This window comes from Convolutriloba macropyga, unplaced genomic scaffold (assembly GCF_964194025.1).
Source record: "Convolutriloba macropyga unplaced genomic scaffold, txConMacr16.3 SCAFFOLD_2100, whole genome shotgun sequence".
NCBI classification, from domain to species: domain Eukaryota; kingdom Metazoa; phylum Xenacoelomorpha; order Acoela; family Convolutidae; genus Convolutriloba; species Convolutriloba macropyga.
The window spans coordinates 1526-26318 of NW_027450436.1; the positions used below are offsets into that span (position 1 = coordinate 1526).

A 24793-nucleotide genomic window follows, 5' to 3' on the forward strand; every position below is an offset into this window, starting at 1 on the left:
CTGAAAAAAGTTAACCATTCCCAGCTTTCCAATTTAGGAAAGAAGAAAAATACGGCCTTGAAAAGGGCGGGGCGACATTTTCTGAAAATTTTGTCGCTGGAACAGTTTACGCAGTTACATTAAAACGTTTTAGAACGAAACAATATTGACTTTTTACTCAAAAATTGCTGTTAAAAATAAGGTTTGTACAACAAAATAAAACTTTGAACAAATAATTTTTCGGCTAATTTGAGCATAGGTTTGACCAAAGCATACCAACACCACAATGATAATACCAGTTTCCAGTTCCAGTTTTTATATTGTCGTTGACGACAGTCAAATATAATATAACACCCTTATACCAGCACCCCCCCCCCCCCCCCCTTAACTCTCCAATAAACAGCCCAAACACCCTCTAACCCCCCTTCCTCTGGCTATTAGTTTTCTCCGCATGTTTTGAACAGTGTGGGGCACTTAAACGACGCTGGAATCAATTTTGGCTAGTTTTCCTTTATTTGCGTGTCTGTGTGTTTTCCCACTGTATTGTATACCAATGTTTTACGTGTTCGGGGCGCCAGTTATAACTTTTACCAACTGCGGGTTCGTTCTCCAGTTAATTTTGTCTGTCTTTCATTCTATTAACTAGTCTTACTAACCAGACAGAGAAGTTGTTATAAATTGGAAAATCATGCGTATAATTTGAGAGATCGCCATTAAAATATATAATTTTGCTTATTTTTGTTCAAAACTTACAAAAAAAAACAAAACTTTGGCATTTTTTTTGCATTTAGTAAAAAAGCATTTATTAATTTTGTTAAGACCATATTTCAAACCTATTTTGTTTTCATGGCGATATTAGTTGAAATTTGGATATAAATAGCTTAGTTGAACAGAGTAAAGGCCGGTTGTAAAAACAAATGTTTATTACAACTAAATAGCAAAGGCGAGGCTTTTTTCATACAATTACGCAAACGAAACAAGCGCTAATGCTTTAGTATAAGAAGCACCTTGAGCTCACTGCAATTCGGTACAAAAATAGGATTCTCTTACGTATTAGCCCGGCATTTGCCCAATTTTTCCTCAATTTTTCCTCTTTTTCTGTCCCGTGCCCTTGCCTATCAACCCTTCTGACATTCTAACACATTGCGTTTCGTGACGGGCTAACATACATACAAACGTGGTCGTACTAACCATTCTAGTTATTATAACAAGAGCCTTCTAATAACCATTACCACCAAGCAGTCCTTTGCCCCTCTTTCTCTCTCTGTCTCTGTGAGTGAACAAATTCTTACACCATTGCCTGCCTGCTTTTCTTTGCTCCCTCTTATTTTGAATACATTTCCAATAACTGTAATAGTACCCCCCACCCGCCCCATTTTTAATCTATCGTGTGTTCTTCCACCATGTTTCATAATTTATAATCTCTAGCCTCGCACCTACAGCCATTATTACGCAAATATTACGCCGTTCTTGTTTTATTATTAACAAAAGTATCAAGTAAGTCTTTTCAATTGCACTTTTTATTATATTGCAATTAAAAACAACGTTTATTGCGTTTATCTGAAAATATGGGCTCAATTTGTTTAAAATGTGTCACTTTGTAATTGAAAAAAAATTGACAATAACGTTAGAAATTTTTGATAAGCGAAACAATTAAACCAAATTGAACATACTTTTCACAGTTTCTTTTTTTTCCATGATAGGTATTTTGCTAATTAAGATGATAGGCCATTGTAACTTTTTATTTGCTATAGGTCAACAGCATTTTGTTCTCAAAGGTCTTATTTTAAAAAAGCTCGACTTGTTGAAAAATCAATGTAATTTTTTCAAAAATTTTTAACCTATATATAACGCATTAAAAACAGACCTGACTTGACCAATTCTACGGAAACATAAATTGGTAAAATTTTTGCAGCGGCTAGTGCAAAAATATCATTTCATTCGCGCTCAAATTCTTTGATATATTCTTTCAGTAGTATTAGACCGCAACAACCGGAAAGGCTAATATAGAACCTTTCAAACTATCACAAAAAATTATTGAATTAAGCATCATTTGTATTGCTGCACGTTTCACATACACTCTTCTGAACGTTTTTTTTTGCATATAAATATTATAATAAAAGCTGTTGGAAATGGGAAGTAGACACAAAGAGACTCGTAGATTCCGTTTCCTTGTTTGTCCTATTTAAAGGTCCAGCAAATATGCTCATTTTTGGCGATCTTTGCTGATAATTGATCTCATGCAGTTTAGCTCTTTGTAACTCTTTAAATCTGCTTTTTTTTCACAATGCTTATATGTTTGCAGTTTATGTGATGTCCTCAGAGCCGCTTTCCTAGAAAAACTCTTTATTATCTCACAATGGAAATAGCAATATTTTTGTCGAAAAATGAAAACTACTGATGGTCTGTCATAGCTTTTTTGGCTAAATATTATTAATAATATTGATTAGCTAGTTTCCAAACGTTTTCGTTTCATTCAATTCATTTCTATGTCAAACACATAATCTCAAGTATATATATATATATATATATATATATATATATATATATATATATATACATATATATATATATATATATTTATATATATATATATATATATATATATATATATATACATATATATATATATATATATATATATATATATATATATATATATATATATAGTTATATATATATATATATATATATATATATTTATATATTAGATCTAAACAGGAAGAGCGTTTTTTAAATATTTTTGTTGCTTTTGCCATCTATCTAGTTACACGTAAATTGTAGAATTTAAAATTCAGCTAAGGTGGTTCGGGGCCTTAGCCTTTAAATTCCAACAAGTTTTGAAAATAATTCCTAAGTTTAGTTTTTCTCTAAGTTAGCCCTCTAGGCGACTTTAATTCTCTTAAAGACTTTCTGCCCAAACTAACTTATAAAAGAAAAACGGGCACACTTCTATACTTAGCAAAAGTTAACTTGCACCAGTTAACTTCTAGTACTTATGCCTACTAAGAAAACTATAACAAAAACACGCCAAAATCTAGCTGAGAACTCTCTGTCTTACCAACAGAAAGGAGAGACTTCACTTAAAAAATTAAATTCAAAAAGAAGCTCTAAGAAAGTACAAAAATCAAGCGGTATATATACTCCGCAAAAGTAAATAAAAGAGATATAATCAAGTCCGATTTCTTTTTATAAATTAATCTCATGCGAAAAGTCCCAAAAAATCCCATGGTTAAAACAAGTTCATCCCCAATTTAGTAAGTAACCTCTAATTTGAGCTGAGAAATCTTAAGTTTCATCAAAGGTTATGAATCCGTTCAGTTCAGACAAAGTCAGAATTGTCAGTACTTATCAAAATCAGTATTTGTTGAATAAACCGCCTCTAAAGTCCTAACTTACTTAGCCATTATTCTTTCAATCTAATTTAATTCGAAACTTCTGAGAAATAACCGAAGGTTAGCACTTTGCCATAATTTCTTAAGTTTTCTTAAATTTCTTAAGATAGCTTAAGTTAGAAATTCCATTTCTACACCACCCACTCGGACTTAACTATTCTCCTGAATAGTTATAATTGCATAGTTAAACGGTTTACATCAGTAAAAAGAAATGTAAAACAAATTTATAGAAAAAGAACTTATAAACGGTTTAGTTAGTCCTTGGTCTGAGTATTCACAAACAGTTGCAAGTTCTTTTGTTTTGATGCTTTCGAGGAGAGACAACACTGCACACGAATTGTTTCTATCTTGCGCATCCCCGACTGTAGTGGCCTTCTTGACCACACCGCTGGCATACTACCCGGGACCTCGTTTGAACTTGTTGGCCTCCAACAATTGCTTGTTGTCCCTGCATCAAGTGTTCAAGAGCCCATCTCATTTTCTGTTGCCCAGAGAGGACCAATTGAATTAAACGGAAATGAAATTCGGGACTGAATGCTGCTTCGAGAACCTCCATCTCCGTTTGTGAGCTGGCATCTCTGGTATTTTGTTCCCTAATCGTCGCAGTAGTGCTCCAAGCATCATCATCATCGTCCCGCATTGTTACCGGCTAAGGCTGTGTTGCACTACTGATTCCCAGGTCAATAGCTAAGCCCACCGTAACAGCATACCCCACAAATGGCTCTTTACGAAGTTCACTCCTCAGGCTCTCCACTTGTAGCACGTTGATGAAAATCCAGTGGGCCAGACGATCCAACTCTTGGTCCGTTTTTCCTAGATTTTCTCGATAGCATTTTTGGTAAACCCTGTCCGCCCACTTTGTGATACTCTCGCCAACTTTTTGTTTGAGACCAAGTTCCTCTTGTGATGACATTTCTCAGTGAAATTGAAGTCACTTTGGTTCTAGTACAACGAAGCAAGGTAATTAAAGATCGCAATTTTTTTTAAAAGCCTTATTTAATGCTTAGAACTTTCACGTTATCACATATAGACAACTTTCACATTTTCCTTAAATCAGGAGCTTTAAATCATACTTCAAATTCTGATAATCCCTCTGTGGTCGCCAATGTAGAATTTAAAATTCAGCTAAGGTGGTTCGGGGCCTTAGCCTCTAAATTCCAACAAGTTCTGAAAATAATTCCTAAGTTTAGTTTTTCTCCAGGTTAGCCCTCTAGGCGACTTTAATTCTCTAAAAGACCTTCTGCCCAAACTAACTGATAAAGGAAAACGGGCACAATTCTATACTTAGCAAAAGTTAACTTACACCAGTTAACTTATAGTACTTATGCCTACTAAGAAAACTATAACAAAAACACGCCGAAATCTAGCTAAGAACTCTCTGTCTTACCAACAGAAAGGAGAGACTTCACTTACAAAATTAAATTCAAGAAGAAGCTCTAAGAAAGTACAAAAATCAAGCGGTATATATACTCCGCAAAAGTAAATAAAAGAGATATAATCAAGTCCGATTTCTTTTTATAAATTAATCTCATGCGAAAAGTCCCAAAAAATCCCATGGTTAAAACAAGTTCATCCCCAATATAGTAAGTAACCTCTAATTTGAGCTGAGAAGTCTTAAGTTTCATCAAAGGTTATGAATCCGTTCAGTTCAGACAAAGTCAGAATTGTCAGTACTTATCAAAATCAATATTTGTTGAATAAACCGCCTCTAAAGTCCTAACTTACTGAGCCATTATTCTTTCAATCTAATTTAATTCGAAACTTCTGAGAAATAACCCAAGGTTAGTACTTTGCCATAATTTCTTATGTTTTCTTAAATTTCTTAAGTTAGCTTAAGTTAGAAATTCCATTTCTACATAAATATTTTTAAGGATCAACATATGCGGCTCAAATTTTAATCGATATCAAGCAACTTGTTTTTCCAAAAACTGTATAAAATTTTCCCCAAAATTTTGCTCTTAAATCATTTTTGTTTACTTTTTTGACTTCTCCCCAGTGTTCTCAGAATTTTTATCGTGTAAGATCTGAACAAATTGCTGACAAAATCATCTTGCGAATAGCTTGTAAGGGGATGATAAGATGTTTGTAAGATCTTTTACCGTGAAAATTCCTCTTATAAGATCTTACACGATAAATTTTGTTCAGATCTCACACAATATTAATTTATTATTATAAGATCTTACACGATAAAATATCTGCCCTACGTAAACTCTTGTCGTATAAAATCTGATAACATACTTATCAGATCTTATAAGATAACAATTCAACAAAAGTGAATAATTTTCTTATAAAATCTGATAAATATCGTATCAGATCTTACTTTTTTAAGGTTCACTTAGGGCAGAATTTTTTTTATATAAGGCCAGATAAGATCTTAAACAATAAAGACAAAAAAAAATTAGAATCACCGAGATCTCCATTCATTTTTTTAAAAACTATTTCTCTGTTCGTATTAGAGGTTCCGAGATGCTCGGGGAATTGTATGTTTAATGATATAACTCATTTACTTTTTGGTTACACTGGGAGCATTACAGATTTTTAATACCAATTTACTAGATGTCTGCAATCAAAAATCTTTCGTCTCATCAAGATATACTATAATATGTTGCTTTTAGACTCTGATTTTTGCCAACCTTAAGGTTGAAAATTTACTGGTTATTTCGATGATGATATTATTAATTTGATCAGCTCATTCTGATCTTCGTTTGGGTAATTTGTTTAAAATGTTCCCGCTCGTAACTATTTTAGGCTAGACTCTTTAAATTCTTGTTGACTAAGACTGAATACATTTGCATATGATGACCTTGGTCAAAGCTTAAATTTTAAATTTTCCGTGCTGCACAATTTTATGAGAGCAGGGAAAATAGAGTAGTTATTTCATAGTGCTGTTTTCGAGAGATCAAGATATTGAGGCGTCAAATAAATATCTGCAAATCAGCAAAATTTTTGTTAACTTGCGGCTTTTAAAGCAGCTTTTCTTGGTTACGGGATTTGATTATGGTATTTTATTAAGTTTATGTATGTTGTTTTTTGTTAATAATATGAGCTTCGATGTCATTTTGGAGCTATTTTTCTGATTTCTTGATGCAATTTAGCCTGTTTTTGCGTATTGCTTTGTTCTACTGCCTTAATGTAATTTGTTTTTAGAAACGATCATTACTTACCAAGTTTTTAGATATCAAATGAATGCTTTTTTCGCTATAAAGCATTTTTTTAAATTAAACGTGACAAAAATTGAGAAATTTTCTGGTTTTTTTTCTCTACTCTTAGTTGAGTTTCTTAGCATATATTTTTCTTTCCTATAGTTTTGCAAGCATTTTTATACTCTCATTTTCTTAAAGGAACTATTTTTTGGCTTTATTTCTCTATTTGGCCTTGCAAATTTTTACTGAATACTTTTATTATTTTTTCCTTGATTTTTTTAGCGCGACTTGTTTATTTGTTTATTAAAACAATCGAACTAAAAAACTTTTTTAATCATGAGTTGACTTCAATTAATTTTTGTTTGTTTGGTTTTCGCACATTTGGATAATGTTCGAAGTAAAATGAGAGTAATGATTTTGGTGACGCCGAAACAACAAGTGAATAAAAAAAACAAGCGATTTGGAGGCGTGAAAAACCTTTGCTCTAAATTAAAAATATATATTGGGAAAATGGTGTTTCATTCGGTTCTCGCTATTGGTTTTTTGTTCATATCCTGCAATTTGACTTTAATTTCTGCTTTTTATAAAATTTTTTTAAATGATTTTTTTTCAACGATTTTCCCAAAATATTCATAGTCCATTCTGTGTCTGGTTGATTTTTTAGTCAATCAAACTTCTTTGTATTGTACAAAAAAGTCTTGGTCAGGTCTTGACCTGCTACTATTTTTCAATCTTTTTGTTTCAAATGGTTGTTTTACTAGATAACAAATGCAAAGAGAACATTTTGCTTAGGCTGGCAACGCTAAATGTCAGTAACAGATACCGATAGCTTTTATTGCGTGGTTTGAGCAAAAGGTTTGTGAAAAGCTTGAAACTAACAATGCTTCTATAGCTATTTTTTTTGCTTTAAAAAATAATTAGTATTTTAGAGCCAATTGATTTTTTCCTGTTGATTTTTTCCACTGAACACAACGAGTTGTTATTAATACTGCGAGAAGGATTTCTGTATTTTTTGCGTTTTTGATCGAATAATCAGTTCTTTATGTATTTCTATTTATATTTCTTGTTCGAAAGCGTGTACAAAACGTTGAAGAAGGACGAACATAGAATTTTTTGTAAAGGATTATGAACTAAACTGTAATTTGTATCCAGTTCAAAGATTTTACGCTGTCCTTTATTTGTTATGTCGTCAATTTAAATTTGTATTACTCTTAATATTCTCATTTGTGATAAATGCGTCTCATGTGATTTCAGATGAGATTTTTTTTTCTCGGGTGAGCAACAAGTGGGCAATTATTGATGTTAAAAATTAGTCTAACCAGGATTAGTCTGCGAAAAATAATCAGTCTAAGCAGGAGATTATGAAATAAAATAAAAGTGAAAATTTTTGAGAACCTGTGTCCAGACTAAATGATTAACTTGTAAGAACTTACAAGTTTCTTGCAAGTTCTTACAAGCTAACTATTCGACTTACAAGGCTCTTACAAGTTAGCCATTCGACTTACAAGTTTGTTACAAGATAACACATCATCTTGCAAATGTTTATCTTGTAAGAACTTGCAAGCTCTTGGCGGAAACTTACAAGGTGATGCATCATCTTGCAAGTTTTCGATCCAAAAACTTACAAGATGACCAATCTTCCTATGCTGTAGGAACAAAGCAATAAAACGTCACAAGATATGAGTTTACACATTTTCTGCGCATCGAAAAAGGAACAAAAAACATCAGACATTTAGTAAATTACTAGTCTATAGCATCAGAAAGTTCTTCCAGCGTCGTTTTTCATTTATTCTCTCAATTTTCTTGATTCTTCTGTTTCAACTCTTCTTGTTTTGTTTTCATTTTCGACTTTATTGATTTTCTATTTTCTTGGATTGAATGAGGATGGGTTGACGATGGGCTGAAGTTGAGTTAATTTTTTTTTAAAACTGCCGTAAGCTTGATAGTATTTGTTTGATGATTCTTCATTTCATTCCACTATACTATAACTAGGAAATTTCTAGTATCAAATCAATCATAAATTCTTTTTTTAAATTTGTTTTGCAGTTTGGACTGAAACTGGTCATTCGGCTTGTAAGTTCTTGTGAAACAAGTTAATCATTCGATTCGTAAGTTCTTACAAGTTAACCATCCATGCGACTTACAAGTTCTTACAAGTTAATCATCTTTTGCAAAAACTTGCAAGTTCTTAGAAGTTAACCATTCGGTCTTGACCCGGGAAAACTGAGTGATTTTACACGAAACCTTACATGAAGTTTTATTTAAATTACACTAAAAATTGTAATGCCTAACGGGAGAAAATCATGTAAAATCAGATAAAAAATCCTTGAATAGCCAGATTTATCGCATGTCACGACTCTTCATGTGATCTCACGCGAGTGAGTTTAAGAGCGTTCGTGTATGCCATTTTAAAAGTAGTACAAATCATTCTTAAGAGTTCTGTTGTTCAGGCAGCTTTATCGTAACCATTTCGTTTAACTTACAAGGATATAAAAATTTCATGAGCTAAAGGATTCTGGGATCTATTCTGCCCCCCCCCCAGCTTAGTGAGCATAAATCTTTTATGATTCCCAGGCGCACGTGCTATTTTCTTACATAGTATCGTGCTATATAACAACCTATAATTTGTAACTGGGGTTTATAAAAATCACTGGGGGAGGGCGAAACAGAATGAATCCGGATTCTGTTATCATGTCAATAATTCTGGTTTTCATAGTTGTTGCTCAAGTGTGACAGTGTACTCTAAATTTTTCACCTATAAGGCATTTTTAAAACAAAAAATTGAGTGATTATTTATCACAGGAGGAAAAAATATTCTGTGATTTTACGGCAGAGACTTTTAGACTGTTGCATAATAGAAAAAACAGTATATATAGTTTTTTGGAAGAGTTTGTAAAATTGTTTCTTCATTTTAACTGTATTAGGCTAGTAACTTTTAAAAAAAGTTGACCTGAAATTAGTGCTCTATCAACAAAAGCAACATTACGACGCAGAGGTATAACCCAAAATTTCCGCCTTAGTAAAATTGGCTCGAAAATTAGATACATACAATGAACGGAATTAGGAGACATCCTTTGTATCTTACTTTTCGAAAAAGGGTTTCCCAATTTTGCGAAATAAAAGAACATTCGGAACGAAAAGTAGGTTACAAGTCTTGTAGCACGTTTCCGCTCAATTTAGGTATCTATTATTCGCGCGCATTTTGAGCATGCAATAAGCACTTTAATAAAGATTTAATTGAAGCTTAAAGCTTTAACTGTTGCTTATGAATAGCATTTCGCAGTCTCATATGCAATAGCAATCGTGTAGCTCTGAAAAGTTCCCAATCGTTGTCATCAGACCGAATCAACCTCTGCTGGCATCTCTTTAGCTTTCCGAAACTATACTCTGAACTATCCACCTTCCAGAAATGGGCCTCCAATTTGGCTTCTGTGCACTTTTTTATAAAATTAAACTGATTTCTGGACTATTAATATTTGATTTTAGAAATAACTCCTGGCATGCCACTTAAATGCGTTGAATGCTGATGGGAGCAGCTGCGTGGAAACAGCCATTATGGCTACCTTAGTCTAGACCTTGAACTGCGATAAGACTTCAAAAGTTCAGTGGGTTGTTCAGTATTGACTTCCATTGGTCGAGTATGAGCTTTTTATTATTCGAGGCCAAAATGTGGGCTGTTTTTAGCTTTTCGACGATCGTCCGCTATTTGTTGAATAATTGTTGAATTGCAGGACCAAGTTACTTTATTGCCCAGTTAAGTTCAGTTACCTGCCGATAGAGCGTGCCAGAACAAGTGTCAAAGTGCCAGGCTCTTCCACTTTTTAACAAAGATCGTTTTCACGGGTTATCAAACAGGTCGGATCTAGGACGTTGTTTGACAGTTCGCGTTTAAACTAACCGAAATAATTTTTTAATGTTTCCGAAAAGAGTGAGAAATAAGGTCGTGATATAACCATGAAATAATTTTTGTAAAATTTTGCAGCTTTGAAATCTGTTTTCCAGTGAGGAGAATCAACCGCTACGACAATCTGAGATTAAAAGAAAAAGAGAATAGATCCAAAATTTCAGAATAGCCGTTAGGTGAACAGCGAAAAAACATTCTCTTTGTCGTAAAATTTTTATTCTTGAAGTGTGAGTTACAATTCCAGAATGAAAAACTTTACGATGCATAGAATCAATTTTCGCTGGTCATTTAAAAGATCAGCAGAAAATCTTGACGAAGCTTTTTATTTCGAGTTTTTCCGTTTTTCTCTGTTTTTTTTTGTAAAAAAAACCTTGAAAGAAAAACTGGAGAATTTAGGTATACGGATTCAGGATACAGTCATTTTTCCATGGTCACGTTGTGAATTTACCAGGCAGAGGTTATCATTTGTCCTCGTTTATGACGCAGGCCTTTTTTGACGCACACAGGGAGTGTGGTGTGCTCAAACATACACAGGCGAGGATTTTTTTTTAACAAACATGGATTATAAAAACTTTTGGTCTTCCCTGGACTTTTCATAACCTAAACGAGCCAAAGTCCTAATCATATCTTATTTTGGTCTGGATGGGTATTTTCATGAGTCGTTGTGAACTAGGACCTCTTCCTGGGTTTCCTAAAAACGAAGAAAAAACCTTTTAAAAATTTTGTACATTCATACGTCAATGAGCTGATGTTTCAAATGCTTTGACTTTTATTCTCTAATCTATTACTCAACAGATTCATTATGAAAATTCAAAGACAGAAATTGACCTCTAGTGTAGCAATATTCACGCACTCTCTCATGATACATGATACAAAAACAAATTTCGATTATTGACTCAAAATTTTTCGTATTCCAAGTGAGAATCTAAATGGAATAATTGTACGTCGCTTTCGTACTCTTCGAAATATCAACTTGCAATTTGGAGACCAAATATGGACTCCTAAATAGCTTTTTTGTGCATTTAATGCATTTAAATAAAGTGTTTAGTATTCGCAGTTTTATTCAACAAAAAACAGCAAAAACCGTGTTTTGCGAATATTGTTTTGACAATATTCGTCTTCTTATTGCAATTTTGTTGATTACATTTATGCTGTGCTCAGTGACAAAAACATCAATTAACAGCCGGATTCTACGTGTTGAGGTGGAACCTAAACGGTCAAAAGTATTGCTTAAGTTATTTTGAGGATCTAAAGAGCACTTCATTGGATATAAATTAAGACACAAAGGTAAGACATGTGAACATGTGATGAGTAAGTGTTTCAAGTTAAATTGAATTTTCTCTGAAAATTTTGCATGAAAAATGTTGACGTAGGGTATGGCTTATGTTTTCAAATTTTAGAATGAATTTATATTTTGTGAGATGTCCACAATACAGTCAGCAAAGTTATAATCCCCTGTAAGCTCAAAAACTTTCCGTTGATCTTGCAAGTTTTTGATATATCTTTTTTTTTTGGAATCGTGTGGTTACTGCTAATGAACACTAATATCATTATAATCCGGTTATTATTTGTTTCTAAGTTTTTTTCAACTCTATTTGTTTCTTCCTCTACCAGTTATAGTTTTGTTTTCTTTAACCAAGCAGTAATTAATTTCTCCGAACGACTTTTTTGAAATATGTCCAATCGTGGCATTCTAGCTTTTAAAAACAATTCGTTTTTTATAGTCTTATGACAAATTCTGAATAATGAGATGTATGAAAGGTTTCATACTCAGGTATAAGTGAAAATATTTTTTGCCTTCAGTTGAACTTACTTGTTATCAAATTCATCCAGGTCTTATTGAAATTTCCTCTTTTTGCTTTTCATTTCATCAACTTGTAATTCAGTTTCAAAAAAGACAAGAGGCCTTGAATTTTTTTTGCAACAATATTAGTTTCTATTGGTTTTGTGTTTTATGACTCTGACTCAGAGTTTAACTCTAGACCCGGACCCTCGTCCCATAGTATATCAGTACTGGAACATCGTATTCCAATTGTAAATCGTCGGCCCCGTACTGTATCAGTGTATCGAAAGAGTATATTGTTACCTCATTATATGCAGTTTAAGTCTCAAAAATACTTTTTTTCTGAAAATCCCTTGATTTTGATTCCCATGATATTGAAAATCATGATAAATTGTGAAAATTTCAAAAGATTTTGAGATTTTGGGCGATGCACTTTTTGAGCATGACGATGACTTACAATCCTAAAACGTTGTAAGAAACGTATTAAGATTAGCGAAAAAACCTGCTAAAACCATTAATTACACGACGGGAACCTGGAAACTGACAAATTTGGACCAAAATTGCAGATTTTTATTGTTTTTATTTCAGATTTTAATGGAATTTTGTATGAATGTCTTAGTTTTAGCTCCAAAAACAGATACAGTTCTGGGCCGTCAATATACAAATGGAATACAAGGTTTCAGGACTGACATACTATGAGACGAGGGTCCAGGTCCCCCCCCCCCCGCCTCGGCAAGCTAAATACGGGGTAGGGCGAACCATAGTAAATGATATTTACTATATAGATGAAAAATTACAAACTATAGAATGATATTTCCCGTTTGTGCCCCCCGTCACTGTAAAATGATCTGCACAAAGTAAGTTCAGAGTAACATTTTTTGTTCTGTATTTTTACCGTGATCAGCGTAAAAATGACGTGAATGTAGTACTGTGCAGGGTAACATTGAAGAATTGAAATACTATGATTCAGCGCTGAGTTACCAAGTTTAACAACTGCCTTTCTTCAAAATATCTAAAAAAACTTAAAACGTTCGGGAAGTCTCCTATTAATTCTTGAGACGTTCTGGGGTTCTGAATTTGAGGTTTGTTGAAAAATAGAGATGTAAGTTTTGTTTTTGAGACGACATAAATGTGTAGCTGACAGCTAAACCGGTCTAAGTTTCCGAATTTTCTAGAAGCACTGTTAAGGCCTGGAAGCACGCATGTGCAAATTTAAAATTGTCGAAAATCGGGTCTTTCCCATTATAGACCCACCATGAAACTCTGGCCTCCTGATGGTATAATTACCATGATTGGGGGAGGGGGGAGGGCTATAGGTTATCTGACTACTAAACTGGGGATGGGGGCTATAATATGTGCCCCAAAAGACCCCAAAAGTGTGCAACGGAAGGTTTCACATGAATGTCTTAGTTTTAGCTGAAGCTGCACCTGAAGTGATGTCTTAACTTTTCCCAGATTGAGTTGAAAATCGGACTTTCTATTGGGTTTTATGAAGCTCGCACATTGCATTTGCAAAATTTGCAAGGAATTTCCACTATTTTAACTTTCTTCACATTTGTTTAAATATAGGAATGTTTGTTGCTATTTATTTTCCATTTGGGGTAGAATTTCCTCCTTATATTCTTATAGGGAACACTTTTTTTCATTTTAGCTTATTTCAAATAACAAAGGTGTGACCGTTTCTAACTTTAGTCATAATTAGTTTAGTTTAAGACAATGGAAATAGGCATTGAATTGGTAATTTGTAACCTAATCATATGTCCATCCGGTTATTGTGAATCGAACCTTAAGTTATCTTCATTCCCCTCAAGCGAAGGGGATGCCAATTAACGGGGGTTTGAATAACAACATGGTATTACGTAACGCGCGCTATCCTCAAAAATGGTTTCACACAAAAGCGTGCATAACTATTTGTTAGGAAACAAGGGTCCATTTTCAACTGAAAAAAATTGCAAGTGAGTTGTTTCCAATTTTTCACGCGTTTTATAATTTGCTTTACAATATGACGTTTTTATTGGCCGAAAATTGTCCTTAGCCGAACTTTTACGTTTTGGCAAAATTACCGTTTTATCGCTTTTTATTGTTTAAGCTTAAGGAAGAAACTAATAAATTATTTATAACTGATTTTCTCCATTTTTGCTCAATCTGTATGCATACAACATGTAGCTTATGTATTACGCTTCAAAGCTGTTTATTTGAAGGATTAAATGAAAACAGAAAATAGGTTATCGCGCCATTCTAGCGTAGAAACAACCCCCCCCCCCTCCGCCCTTGGGCAAAGGGTAATTACTCTTTTTATGCCCGTGAAATTTATATTAGTTAAGCGTCCGCAAATTCTTTAGCAGGCATTTCTGTAACATTATACAGATAGCTACAATTCTTTGTAAATGTGCGTGTGTATTTGTGTGGGTGTGTAGCATGATAGGTAAAGCTAGTTGATAGCCAGCTAGGCGTGGGAAGTCATAACGCGTTTGGTTTATAAAAAATGTGAACACTTTTTAACAACTAACCAACACTGCGAAGATTACTAAACCGGTTATAAGTTTGGATATCTAGGTAATAACAGTGATATAACTGCAACTTACCAAGCGCACTGTCCAATGTATTTCTGTCACTGCGGTATTTTCCCTCTAAAAACGCTTCATTTTACGCAATTTTCCGCATTTAGATAAAAATTGTCCCCAGGATATATGCTTTGCCCAAATTTTAGTAGCGCTAGGGAAAAACCCCACGCTTTCTGTATTTCCCCTTTTTCGCACGGCCTTTATTTTTTCGTACCCAAAACCCTTTCACCCCCCCCCCCACAAAAAAATTCTGTATGCTAATAGCCTTTCAGCCTCATTTCATTCACAACGGTATTTCTCCAGTTATTGGAAATCTTACCGGCTGTTTAGTTTTCAAGCAGAGCGAAAAATTAGCCGAACCTCTTGAAATTACTCTCAAAGTCTATTTAAGCATAACAAATTTGAGATCTCAGTCACAATAGCCCCCATGAAAGTGCAGGGTTCACTTCTTGTATTAATAAGGTAACTCTGGCGGTTAACATTTGTCATTTCCCGCCCCAATAAGGGGTGAGGGGTTAGGAAGTTTTAACGAGAACTTCTCAATTTTTCTGTATGATAACTCCCGCACGTCCGTATATAATGTTTTAACATTGAACGCACATATTGACATATTGTTTTAAAAACAGGTGAGCAAATTTAACCAACAGAAAATTGAAAACTCATCTTATTGGGAAGTTTTTGAAAAAAAATGCAAAAAATGAAGACGGCCTGTTTTCGGCTAAATTTTGTATCGGCTAAAATTATGGCAACTGGCGTGTCACATCTCTGAAGTAGGAATACGTATAAATTTTGGATTCTATCGCGAAGAAGACAGACTAAAATTTTTAGCCCTGCCTGAAAATTTACCCAGAAATTGAAACCCTTAACTGCGGTTACAACAGCGTGTAAAAATCTGCCCACATTTTCGATTTTTCGCCTTCAATTTTTCCCTTTTTTCATTTTCACTCAGCAGTTCAAATAAACGCATAGCTGCTCACGTATCGATATATATGGAAAGAAAAAACCTTTCCCCTCTTCTGCAAAAAGGAATTCACGCTTTCTGCAAATCAGCGAGCTAGCCAGCCCTATTTTTACGATAAGTTTGCCCGGCAAAAATAGCCCGGCGTTACTACTTACACACACACACCGCACACTCATATATATATATACACATACGTGAATGTCGGAGCTTGCGTTGTGTTATCCGGCACTGTTGCGGCTGTAAATGGTCTTTTTTATGCCCGTTTGCTTTTTTCTTTTTGGGTTTTCTCACAAAATTCTCTTTTACTTTTACTAAACCCGAGCTACAAAGCGGGGTAAAGCTCTTCTATTTTTTGTATTCAAATGTAACATAGCACATAGCCTTCTGATCAATTTATACCCACTTTTCAGTTTTATGTTACAGCTACGTTTATGTCATTTTGTCATTTGAAAATGTTTCTCTTCGGAATTTCGATAGGGTTTTAATAAGGACAATTTCATATTTCTCATTAGCCCCTCATCACCCCTCTCCTTGTTCATAACTTTTTGAACTCAAGTTTACCCTATTCGCGTCCACATGTTAGAAAAGAAATTAATTCTTTAATTCGGAGCCATTTATTGCTGTGAATCATTAGTTTCTATTCATTTCATATTATCTATTGAGCTATCTAGCATTCTATAGTTTTCAATTGGTTTTGGTATTTTTTTTTCACGGAAAAAAACAATTAGAAGTCGAAGTTTTACTGCTAATTTTTGTTGTTTTAGCAACTCTGCAGCTTGAGAAACGGCCAAAAACTTGAAACGCTATCATGACGGCTGAAAGCTGCGGAATTTACCACTTTATTCGAAACATTATCGATAAAGAAAACCGCCAAAATCTTCAACTTTTATTATTCTATTCCTTAGAAATCGTATCAAATTAATTCGAAATTTACGACAAGAAAAAACTGTAAAGTGACTGATGTTTTGATTAGTGGAAAAAAGTGGTCAATACTAGCTAATTAACTATTGGTTATTAATTTATTTGGATGAGCGTTTTCTCGTGGGCGTTGTGCCATGCTGACGTCATTAGCACGTCGCATCTTCTGCCGAATTTCCAGAACATTCGAGAATATTCTAGAACCAGAAAAGTCACCCATTTACCAATTTATCCCCTCTTGTTACTATCGGTTACGACTTTGTTATTACAAGTTAGTTTGCTTAGCAGAAGTTTCATTAGATTTAGAGATAACCTGGTTATTACATCAGTGTTTAAAACCAGAGTTATTATTAATAATATTACCACTAACTCGTGCTAACTATGCATTTAGTGAGCGATGTGTTGGAAACCGTTTATGTTCTGGTTAATTACTCGCATTTTGTTAAAAGAGCTAAACTTTTATTACTAACTTACCTGTTACTAACTAGCTTGATTGTGCAGCCTTGCACCGCTGCTTTTGCGGAGCAGGGAGCCACCGCGAACGGACCAGCCAAAACAAAATCCGAAGAGAAGACAGCCGAATCTTCAGCTCAGCGCCAGATAACCGAAAACCCTGAAGTTTCAAAATCTCAAGAAATTTTGAGAAAAATTGCCTCAAGACGTTGTCACGAAATATTTGTAAACTTAGTTAGAAAACTTAAACCGACGAACGATCGAGGAATGCCACCCTTAACTAAAACCCTAATCGGCACCTGTCCGAAAAACAAAGACCCGGGCTCCAGTAACCCCAATACAGATTGGGGTGAATATTTGAAAACCTTAGCTGTACAAAGCAACAACGGGAGGAGTTATAAACCCCCCAAACCCTTTTGCGGCCTTCCCGGCTATAGTGTCTTAGAAAGCAGCTCAAAAGTAAATAACGGAAGTTATCCTTATAGTATTTTTTTAACAGAAGGAAATCCTTATCTTACTCCCCAGGAAGAAATAACTGACTCGAAACAAATGAGTATAAAGCAAACGTGTGATTATCTATTTCGGCCTAATGAAACTTCGGACAGTAACTCTAAAAGCAGTAATGATTACAACACCTCGACGTTACTGGATCTCTTGAGCAACTTAAGATTGCCTTTTTGCGGTTATTACAATGTTCTGCTGGAGGAAACTTCGGTTTATAACAGGGAAATTTACTCAAAGTGTATGGCACCAATGGACCTTTTGATCACTTTGAAAGATATACTTGGTTATAGTTATGGTAATAGAGAAGTTATGATCTCGGAGAATAATTGCGAGTCGGTGCTGACGTATTTAGTGGAGCGAGACTACGATGCGAGTACTAGTTTTTATGCTCATTTTGTGCCCTCTCTCGCGAGATACGACTGCCGGGTCCTGGCCGACTATTCCGTGGATGCCGGGTGCTTCTCATGTGCCGTAAGTCACTCTTTTCAAAAACTCGCGATTCTTTTCCGTTTGTGCGTCCCCCCAGTAGGTTATGCACTCCCCCGTTAGAAAACACGTGTCATTGTGTAGTAAATCATTAAGTAAAAGTGTTGCACGTGCGTCTAGGGGGTGAAAATAATAGGCACCCACTAAACTGGGAGTGTGTGTGTATGGGGGGGGGGGGGTGGTTGGGCGGGGGGGGGGGCACAAACGGACAAAATTCATACTCCAAATGACAAGAGACACCCCTTGATAGGCTTCATGCCTGTCTTGTAGTGTCTCGAAAAAGCATTATCTCTACTTAATGCGTACATCTTATGTTTTATAGTGGGCTATTTTGGAAAATACATTATCAATAAAACCATAAATGATCTGATTTTAAGCTTATACACCAGCAAACAGCAAAATGCTTTTCCGATCAGTTATTTCCTTCCTAGGGTGGCCTTCTTCTGAGCTTAAAATATCGCTAGGCAGTTTTCTAGATGACCTTTGTAAGTTTTCATCATTTGGTATACAATCTGATCTATCGCAATACAAAAATACAAAACTCTATATCTACTTTTCCTTCCTTGTATTTCACTTATTCGCTAAGTTTGGTTGTAATGTTTTATTTTTGGGTGTAAAAAATACTAAAAAAGTTTTACTAAAGTTGTAACACGGCAACGAAAAGTTTTGAGATGAAACATAATCTAAGTTCTTTCTAGGTTGATTACACCACCGTACTCTGGCCTACAAAACCACAAGAATTTACGGCACCGTTAAAGCCGTGTCGCGATTAGTAAACTACTCTCTAGTAAATTAAAATCATCATTGAAAGATTGAAAGGAAGTTGAAGAACTCATAAATTGAACCCATTTGTAAATGATTTGAAACCAGGGCAATCTATCTCATTAACTTTTAGAAAAAAATTTTAAGAATTAAAGATAAAATGCCAACTAAGTTTCACTTCATAACTTTTTGAAATTTTTGATGAGACTAAAATGTTTTTCAATATTATTATCACCAATTTTTCAAGTATTATCTACTAGAGGCCTCTGTTTTTTGGTTCTATTTCAAAATGGAAAACCAATGCGAAACGCGAGGAAACCTGAAGGGATATATCTGAGGATTAAAATTGTATAAAGATGTCGTGATGTATGTTATTAAGCGTTAACCCAAAGTGTTTAATTAGTCTCAAACGGCGTTTGTAACAATTATATTAGTCCTGTTGGTCTTTTTTATGCGATTTTTCGCTTGACCGATTTTTCGTCTAACCCATTTGACTTTTCGTCCTTTAAAACGGGGTAAACAGGTAGCGCCCAGCAATTTTTGAGCTAAAAATGTTGCATTTTTTTTGCGTTTTTCGACATTTTTTGAATTTTTTTAGATCAGTCTAAAATTGAGGCTGATTAAATTTGATAAAGGTCTTTTGAAAGCCATAATTACTTTTTATCATCATTTTAAGAGCTATAAATTTGGGTATTCCAAACAAAAACACGCAAATCTGTACTAATTTTCACATTTTTTTTTCTTTTGGAAAAATGTTATCATTTTTTTGCACCACATGTCAAAAACTCTCATCTAATAGATTACTGCACAGTTTCTAGTTGTAATGGAATTATTTTCAACATTTTTTTATCACGAATTTTTGCATTTTTTTTGATAAAAATTAATATTTTTTTTCAATTTTTTTGTACTTTATTGTCCTTATTAAAGTTTTTCTAGACCAAGGGGCCCGAAAACCTCATTAACGGTTTGATAAAAAGTTACTGAAAAAGTTTATTGAGGATGGAACAGTTTTCAGAACTTTTTTGAAATTTTCTGTCATTTTTCGGGTTTTTCCAGCCTGAAGAGCCCAGGAACCTCCTCTAGGGTTTGATAATATGTACTGTATAGTTTCTGGATGTAGTGAAATGTTTTTAAAGATTTTAACAACACAATTTTTAGCTTTTTTTGATAAACTTACATTTTTTTCAAATGTTTTAACGTTTTTGTCATTATTGAAGTTTTTCCAGACCCAGTGGCCAGAAAACCTTCTTATGAGTTTGATAATAAATTACTGAAAAGGAATATGTTATGGAATATTTATCATTTTTTATTATCGCAATTTTCAGCAATTTTTTGAAAAAACTTTTTGTCATTTTGTAGACTCATCCATCCTCAAGAACCAAGGAATCTCCTCTAGGGTTTTATAATAAGTTCCTGTACAGTTTCTAGATGTGATGAAATGGTTTTCACGATTTTAACATCACAAGTTTTAGCCTTTTTCGACAAACTATTGTCATTATCGAAGTTTTACAGCCTCAAGAATCAGAGAACCTCCTTAAGGGTTTGATAATAATTTACTTAAAAAACGTTTTTGGCCATGGAATAGTTTTCAACGTTTTTATATCACAATATTCAGCAATTTTAAAAAAAAGTCTGACAATTTTTTTGACTATATTGAAAAATTTTGTCTTTTTAAAGATTTCTCTACCCTCAAGAGCCAAGCAACCTACTCTAGGGTTTGATAATAGGGTTGCATAGTTTCTAGATGTAATGGAATATTTTTCAAGCTTTTATTATCACGAATTTAGGAAATTTTTCAAAAAATTATCTTTAAGTTTTTTGAGAATTTTTGAGTTTCTTTCCGGCACCAGGGGCCCAGGAACATCCTCCGAGGTTGGATGATAATGTGGTGCATAGTTTCTAGCGTTAATGGAATGTTAAATCAGTATTTTAATCACTCTAGTTGTTGCAGTTTTTTGATAAATTTTAGTTTTTTTTTTCAAATTTTCGAAAAATTATTATCATGTTCCAAGTTTATGAATCATTTTTAGCCAGTGATACTTTTTGAGGCTTGAAATAGGGATGTTGCATAGCTTCATGAGCCAAGGAAGTTGTTCTGAAGATAATATTATCACGATTTTTTACAATATTTTTAAAAAATTTGGAATTGCCTTTAAAATTTTTGATTATTTTTCTCCTTTTGTCAGTTTAACAATCATTGCTGGCCAAAAATTTTTTTTTTACAGGTGGCATTCATGGAAAAAATCAAGAGACAAAAAAAGGATTTTGAACATTTTTTACTGCAAACTTTTCTCTTGAATTTTGCGCTTTCAGTTTGCTTCCTCCATCATTTAATTATTAACATGGCTAGAAAACTAGAAGCTGCAGAGTCGAATCTCGTCATGGAAAATATATTAGCGCTCTCTCTGTTGGTTAGGGTTTCTTTTCTTCTCTTTTTCTTTCACGCTCTATCTCTCGCAGACTCTCTCTCTCTCTCTTTCCTTATTTTTTTTGTTGATGCCACACCTCAGCTGCTGTTATGTGGCGTAAGGTCATCATCTATTACCCTTACCTCACATACCTTCACTTAAGCTAAAGCTATCCTCACTAAACCGTGGCTAGCCAATGGCGAAGCCAGGCGCTCGACGGTCGTTTGAGAGCATTTCGCCCGACGTTAGTCGGTTATGTTCTAATTTTTGGTATATTTTCAAGTTATACCTTCGATTTAATTTTTAGGCTCAGTAAATTTTTTATGTCCATCTTGATGATAGAGCATGTGAAACGACAGAGGAATAATCTGTGGAATTTTCAAAAAACATAAAGCTCTGCACTAAAACCGTTTCTTGTGACGCCTTAACTAAGACATTTTTCTTGAGAACATTTTTTTTCTACTGCTCCTAATTTTTAGTGTGCTTTGTAAAATGTGTTCGTTTAAAGATTTCTTTATTTTCAAAAAGTTTACTGAACTTCAAATATACCCAAAGCTTTTGCCTCACTTCTGAAAATATTAAACCTATTTGATTTTTTCTGTATCTAAGCAAGATAAAATCGAAAGACTGTTCGCACATTTTCACCTCAACAACCTTAAAGTGTGAACTTTTTTTCGGAAAACAGTTGTTCACTTTTTGATCTGAAGTTCTTAAGTGGCCTATTAATATGGCACTTTTTGAGCGTAATAAAATATCAATCGTTTGGAAAGGTACCCATGCTTTTGTAAATAACTTTTGCGTAAACAATCCGTCAAACATTTATGTAAATGTGACAGGATTTCTAATTATTTGAAACTATTTAACGTTTAGTTTGAATTGCTGGAAATATTTTTTTTTGTAGCTTTAGTACATTAATTTATTGAAGTCTGATTAAATTTGTTGTTCGATATGTTACATAAAATATCTGTGACAAATCGCGTTTTCATTGCCTTTAAAATTGCGAAGTCAAAGTATTCAAAAACTGACGTATTCTTAACAATAATATTTTATTATTAACCTAGAGTTCTTATATTGCCATGGAAGCATCTGGTAAAAAGGCTGGATTATATACTGAAGCGCACCCTTCTTTTCGCAATTCTCTCAATGAAAATTGTCTAAAAATTAATAGAGACTTCTATAACAAGCATTGTATAACAAGAAAATATAATTTAAGAGAACTTTTGTTGATTTGTCACAAAAGACTTTGTATCTTTTCAATTTTTGACAAGTCTTTTTTCAATGACGCTTTACATTTTTACTCTTCATTGTATTTTGTAAATTTTTCCAAACGCACTTTTAGCAACGCTTAATTTTGGAGCTAAAATTGCGCATTATTACATCATATAAAATTTGCGCTTTTGGCTGCTTTTTTGTGCGTAAGTGAAATTGAATTTCGACGCTGCGAACTCAATTATTTAGTTAATTGCCATTTTAGATGGCCCCTTCGGAGCCTTGAAGTGTGAGTGACGGAGCATTGGGGGAAACACGTGAAAAAACAATAGATTAGGGAAGCAAAAATGGAGAAAAGACTTCAAAAGCTTTCATAGGTTTTTAGGTTACGCAGGTTCGTGCTCTCGAAGAAGTGGGAATACTTGAAAATGGTTCAATAATTCTTATAAGATTAATGGAAAGCGTTTTGGGAATATTCTGCACTTGCAGATAGCATATAGTGTGCATGCTTGTTATTTTGCAAGTTGGTCTGGGGACAATTTTGTGACCGAAAATCTGTTTAGAATTTTCACCATACGCATAAATCAAAAACACACTGAGGTAATAAAAAGCAACGTACAGCATGATTTGTGCTTTTTTGGGACGATTTGTGCTCAGTAAGCACTGAGGCGTGGAAAAAAAACGCAATTTTTGGAGTTATAAAATCGAACTCATTTTCATTTGGAACCATAAAGATTGTTAAATTGTTAAATTGCTCTCAAACGAAGTTTGTAGCAATTATATTAGTCCTGTCGGAATGGTTTAATCATTTTAACGTCACGGATTTAAGCAATTTTTTGACAAAATGTGCAATTATTTTTCAAAGTTTTTGAGATTGTTTTCCCTTATTCAGGTCTTTCAAGACCTAGGGGCCGGAAAACATCCCGAAGGTTTTGATAATAAGTTACTGACAAATTTTTATTGGCCAAGGAATAGTTTTTCAACTTTTTAATGTCATAAATTTTAGCAATTTTTTTAGCATTTTTAGGTTTTTTCAGCCTCAAGAGCCAAGGAACCCCCTATAGGGTTTGAAACAAGGTCACTGTAAAATTTCTAGGTTAAATGGAATGTCTTGCAACATTTTAACATCACGAATTTTAGCATACTTTTGACAATTTTTGCCATTTTTTTTTTCAATTTTTTGACATTTATAGTCATTATTCAAGTTTTTTGAACCTCAAGGGTCAGGAAACCTCCGTTATGGTTTGGTAATAGAAAATGGAAAAATTTTGTTGGTCATGGATTAATTTTCAACGTTTTAAGATCACAAGTTTTAAATTTTTTTTTAAAACTTGCAATTTTTTTTTAGATTTTCTGAAATTTTTTTTGTCATTTTCGTGTTTCTCTAGCCTCAAGAGCTACGGAACTTCCTCTAGTGTTTAATAACATGTTACTGCACAGTTTATATATGTAGTGGAATGTTCTTCAAGAATGGAATGTGTAATATCACGAATTTAAGCAATTTTTAAAAATATTTGCAATTTTTTTTACTGTTTGTGATTTTTTCCGTAACCAGAGGCCCTGGGACCTCCTCAAAGGTTTGATAATAAGCTGCTGCATAGTTTCCAGAGTTAATGGGATGGCGAACAACATTTTGGATAAAGTTTAAGCTTTTCAAATTTTTGGAAAGTTTTTATATTCCAAGTGTATGGATCTTTATGAGCCTGTGAAACTTTTTCACTATTTGAGGCTTGAAACAGGGATACCAGATAGTCTCTTGAGACTATGAAGTGTTTCTTAAGATACTAGTATCTTAAATTTTAGCAAGATTTTGTTAAAGTTTCCAATTTTTCCCGAAATTTATCAATATTTTTTGTCCTTTTCGACGGCCATTACTAGCCAACGAAACTTTTCAAGTTTCGGAGATGGGTTATTTCACAGAACTTTCGAGACAAAAAATGGTTTTGAACTCTTTTTTACTGCGACGTTGAAAAAATTTTTTGGATTTTGCCTTTTTCAGTTTTTTTTTCTACGTGACTTTTTTCATTAACAAGGCTAGAAAATTAGAAGTTGCGGAGTGGAATCTAATCATGAAAAACATTCCTGTCTCTTTCTCGCTCACTTTTTATCTCTTTCTCACTCTATCTCTCTCTCTCTCTCCCTCTTTATTGATGCCGCACTTCAGCTGCTGTTATGTGGCGTAATGTCATCATCTCTGATCCTCATTAATAATATAAAATAGTTATAGTAGAAATGTTGATTTAATCATAAATAATTTAACAGGCACTTTAGGAAATTATTGTTAATTGCCCTCAAAAGCAATTTGTAGCAATTATATTTATACC

At 33.8% G+C, this 24793-nt stretch overlaps 1 protein-coding gene across 1 annotated transcript; it reads left to right on the forward strand.

Moving 5' to 3' along the window:
* Nucleotides 1–382: 382 nt before the first annotated feature.
* On the forward strand, nucleotides 383–18153 carry LOC142355890 (uncharacterized). The gene is made up of 2 exons (XM_075407909.1): nucleotides 383–1476; nucleotides 16494–18153. Exon 2 carries the CDS (start codon nucleotides 17029–17031, stop codon nucleotides 18151–18153), a length of 1125 nt encoding a protein of 374 aa, XP_075264024.1. The 5' UTR covers nucleotides 383–1476; nucleotides 16494–17028.
* The last annotated feature ends 6640 nt before the right edge of the window (nucleotides 18154–24793 follow it).

Bases quoted from the DNA above. Each gene is read 5' to 3' on its own strand.
- LOC142355890 (XM_075407909.1), top strand. From the start codon at position 17,029: ATGCATTTAGTGAGCGATGTGTTGGAAACCGTTTATGTTCTGGTTAAT.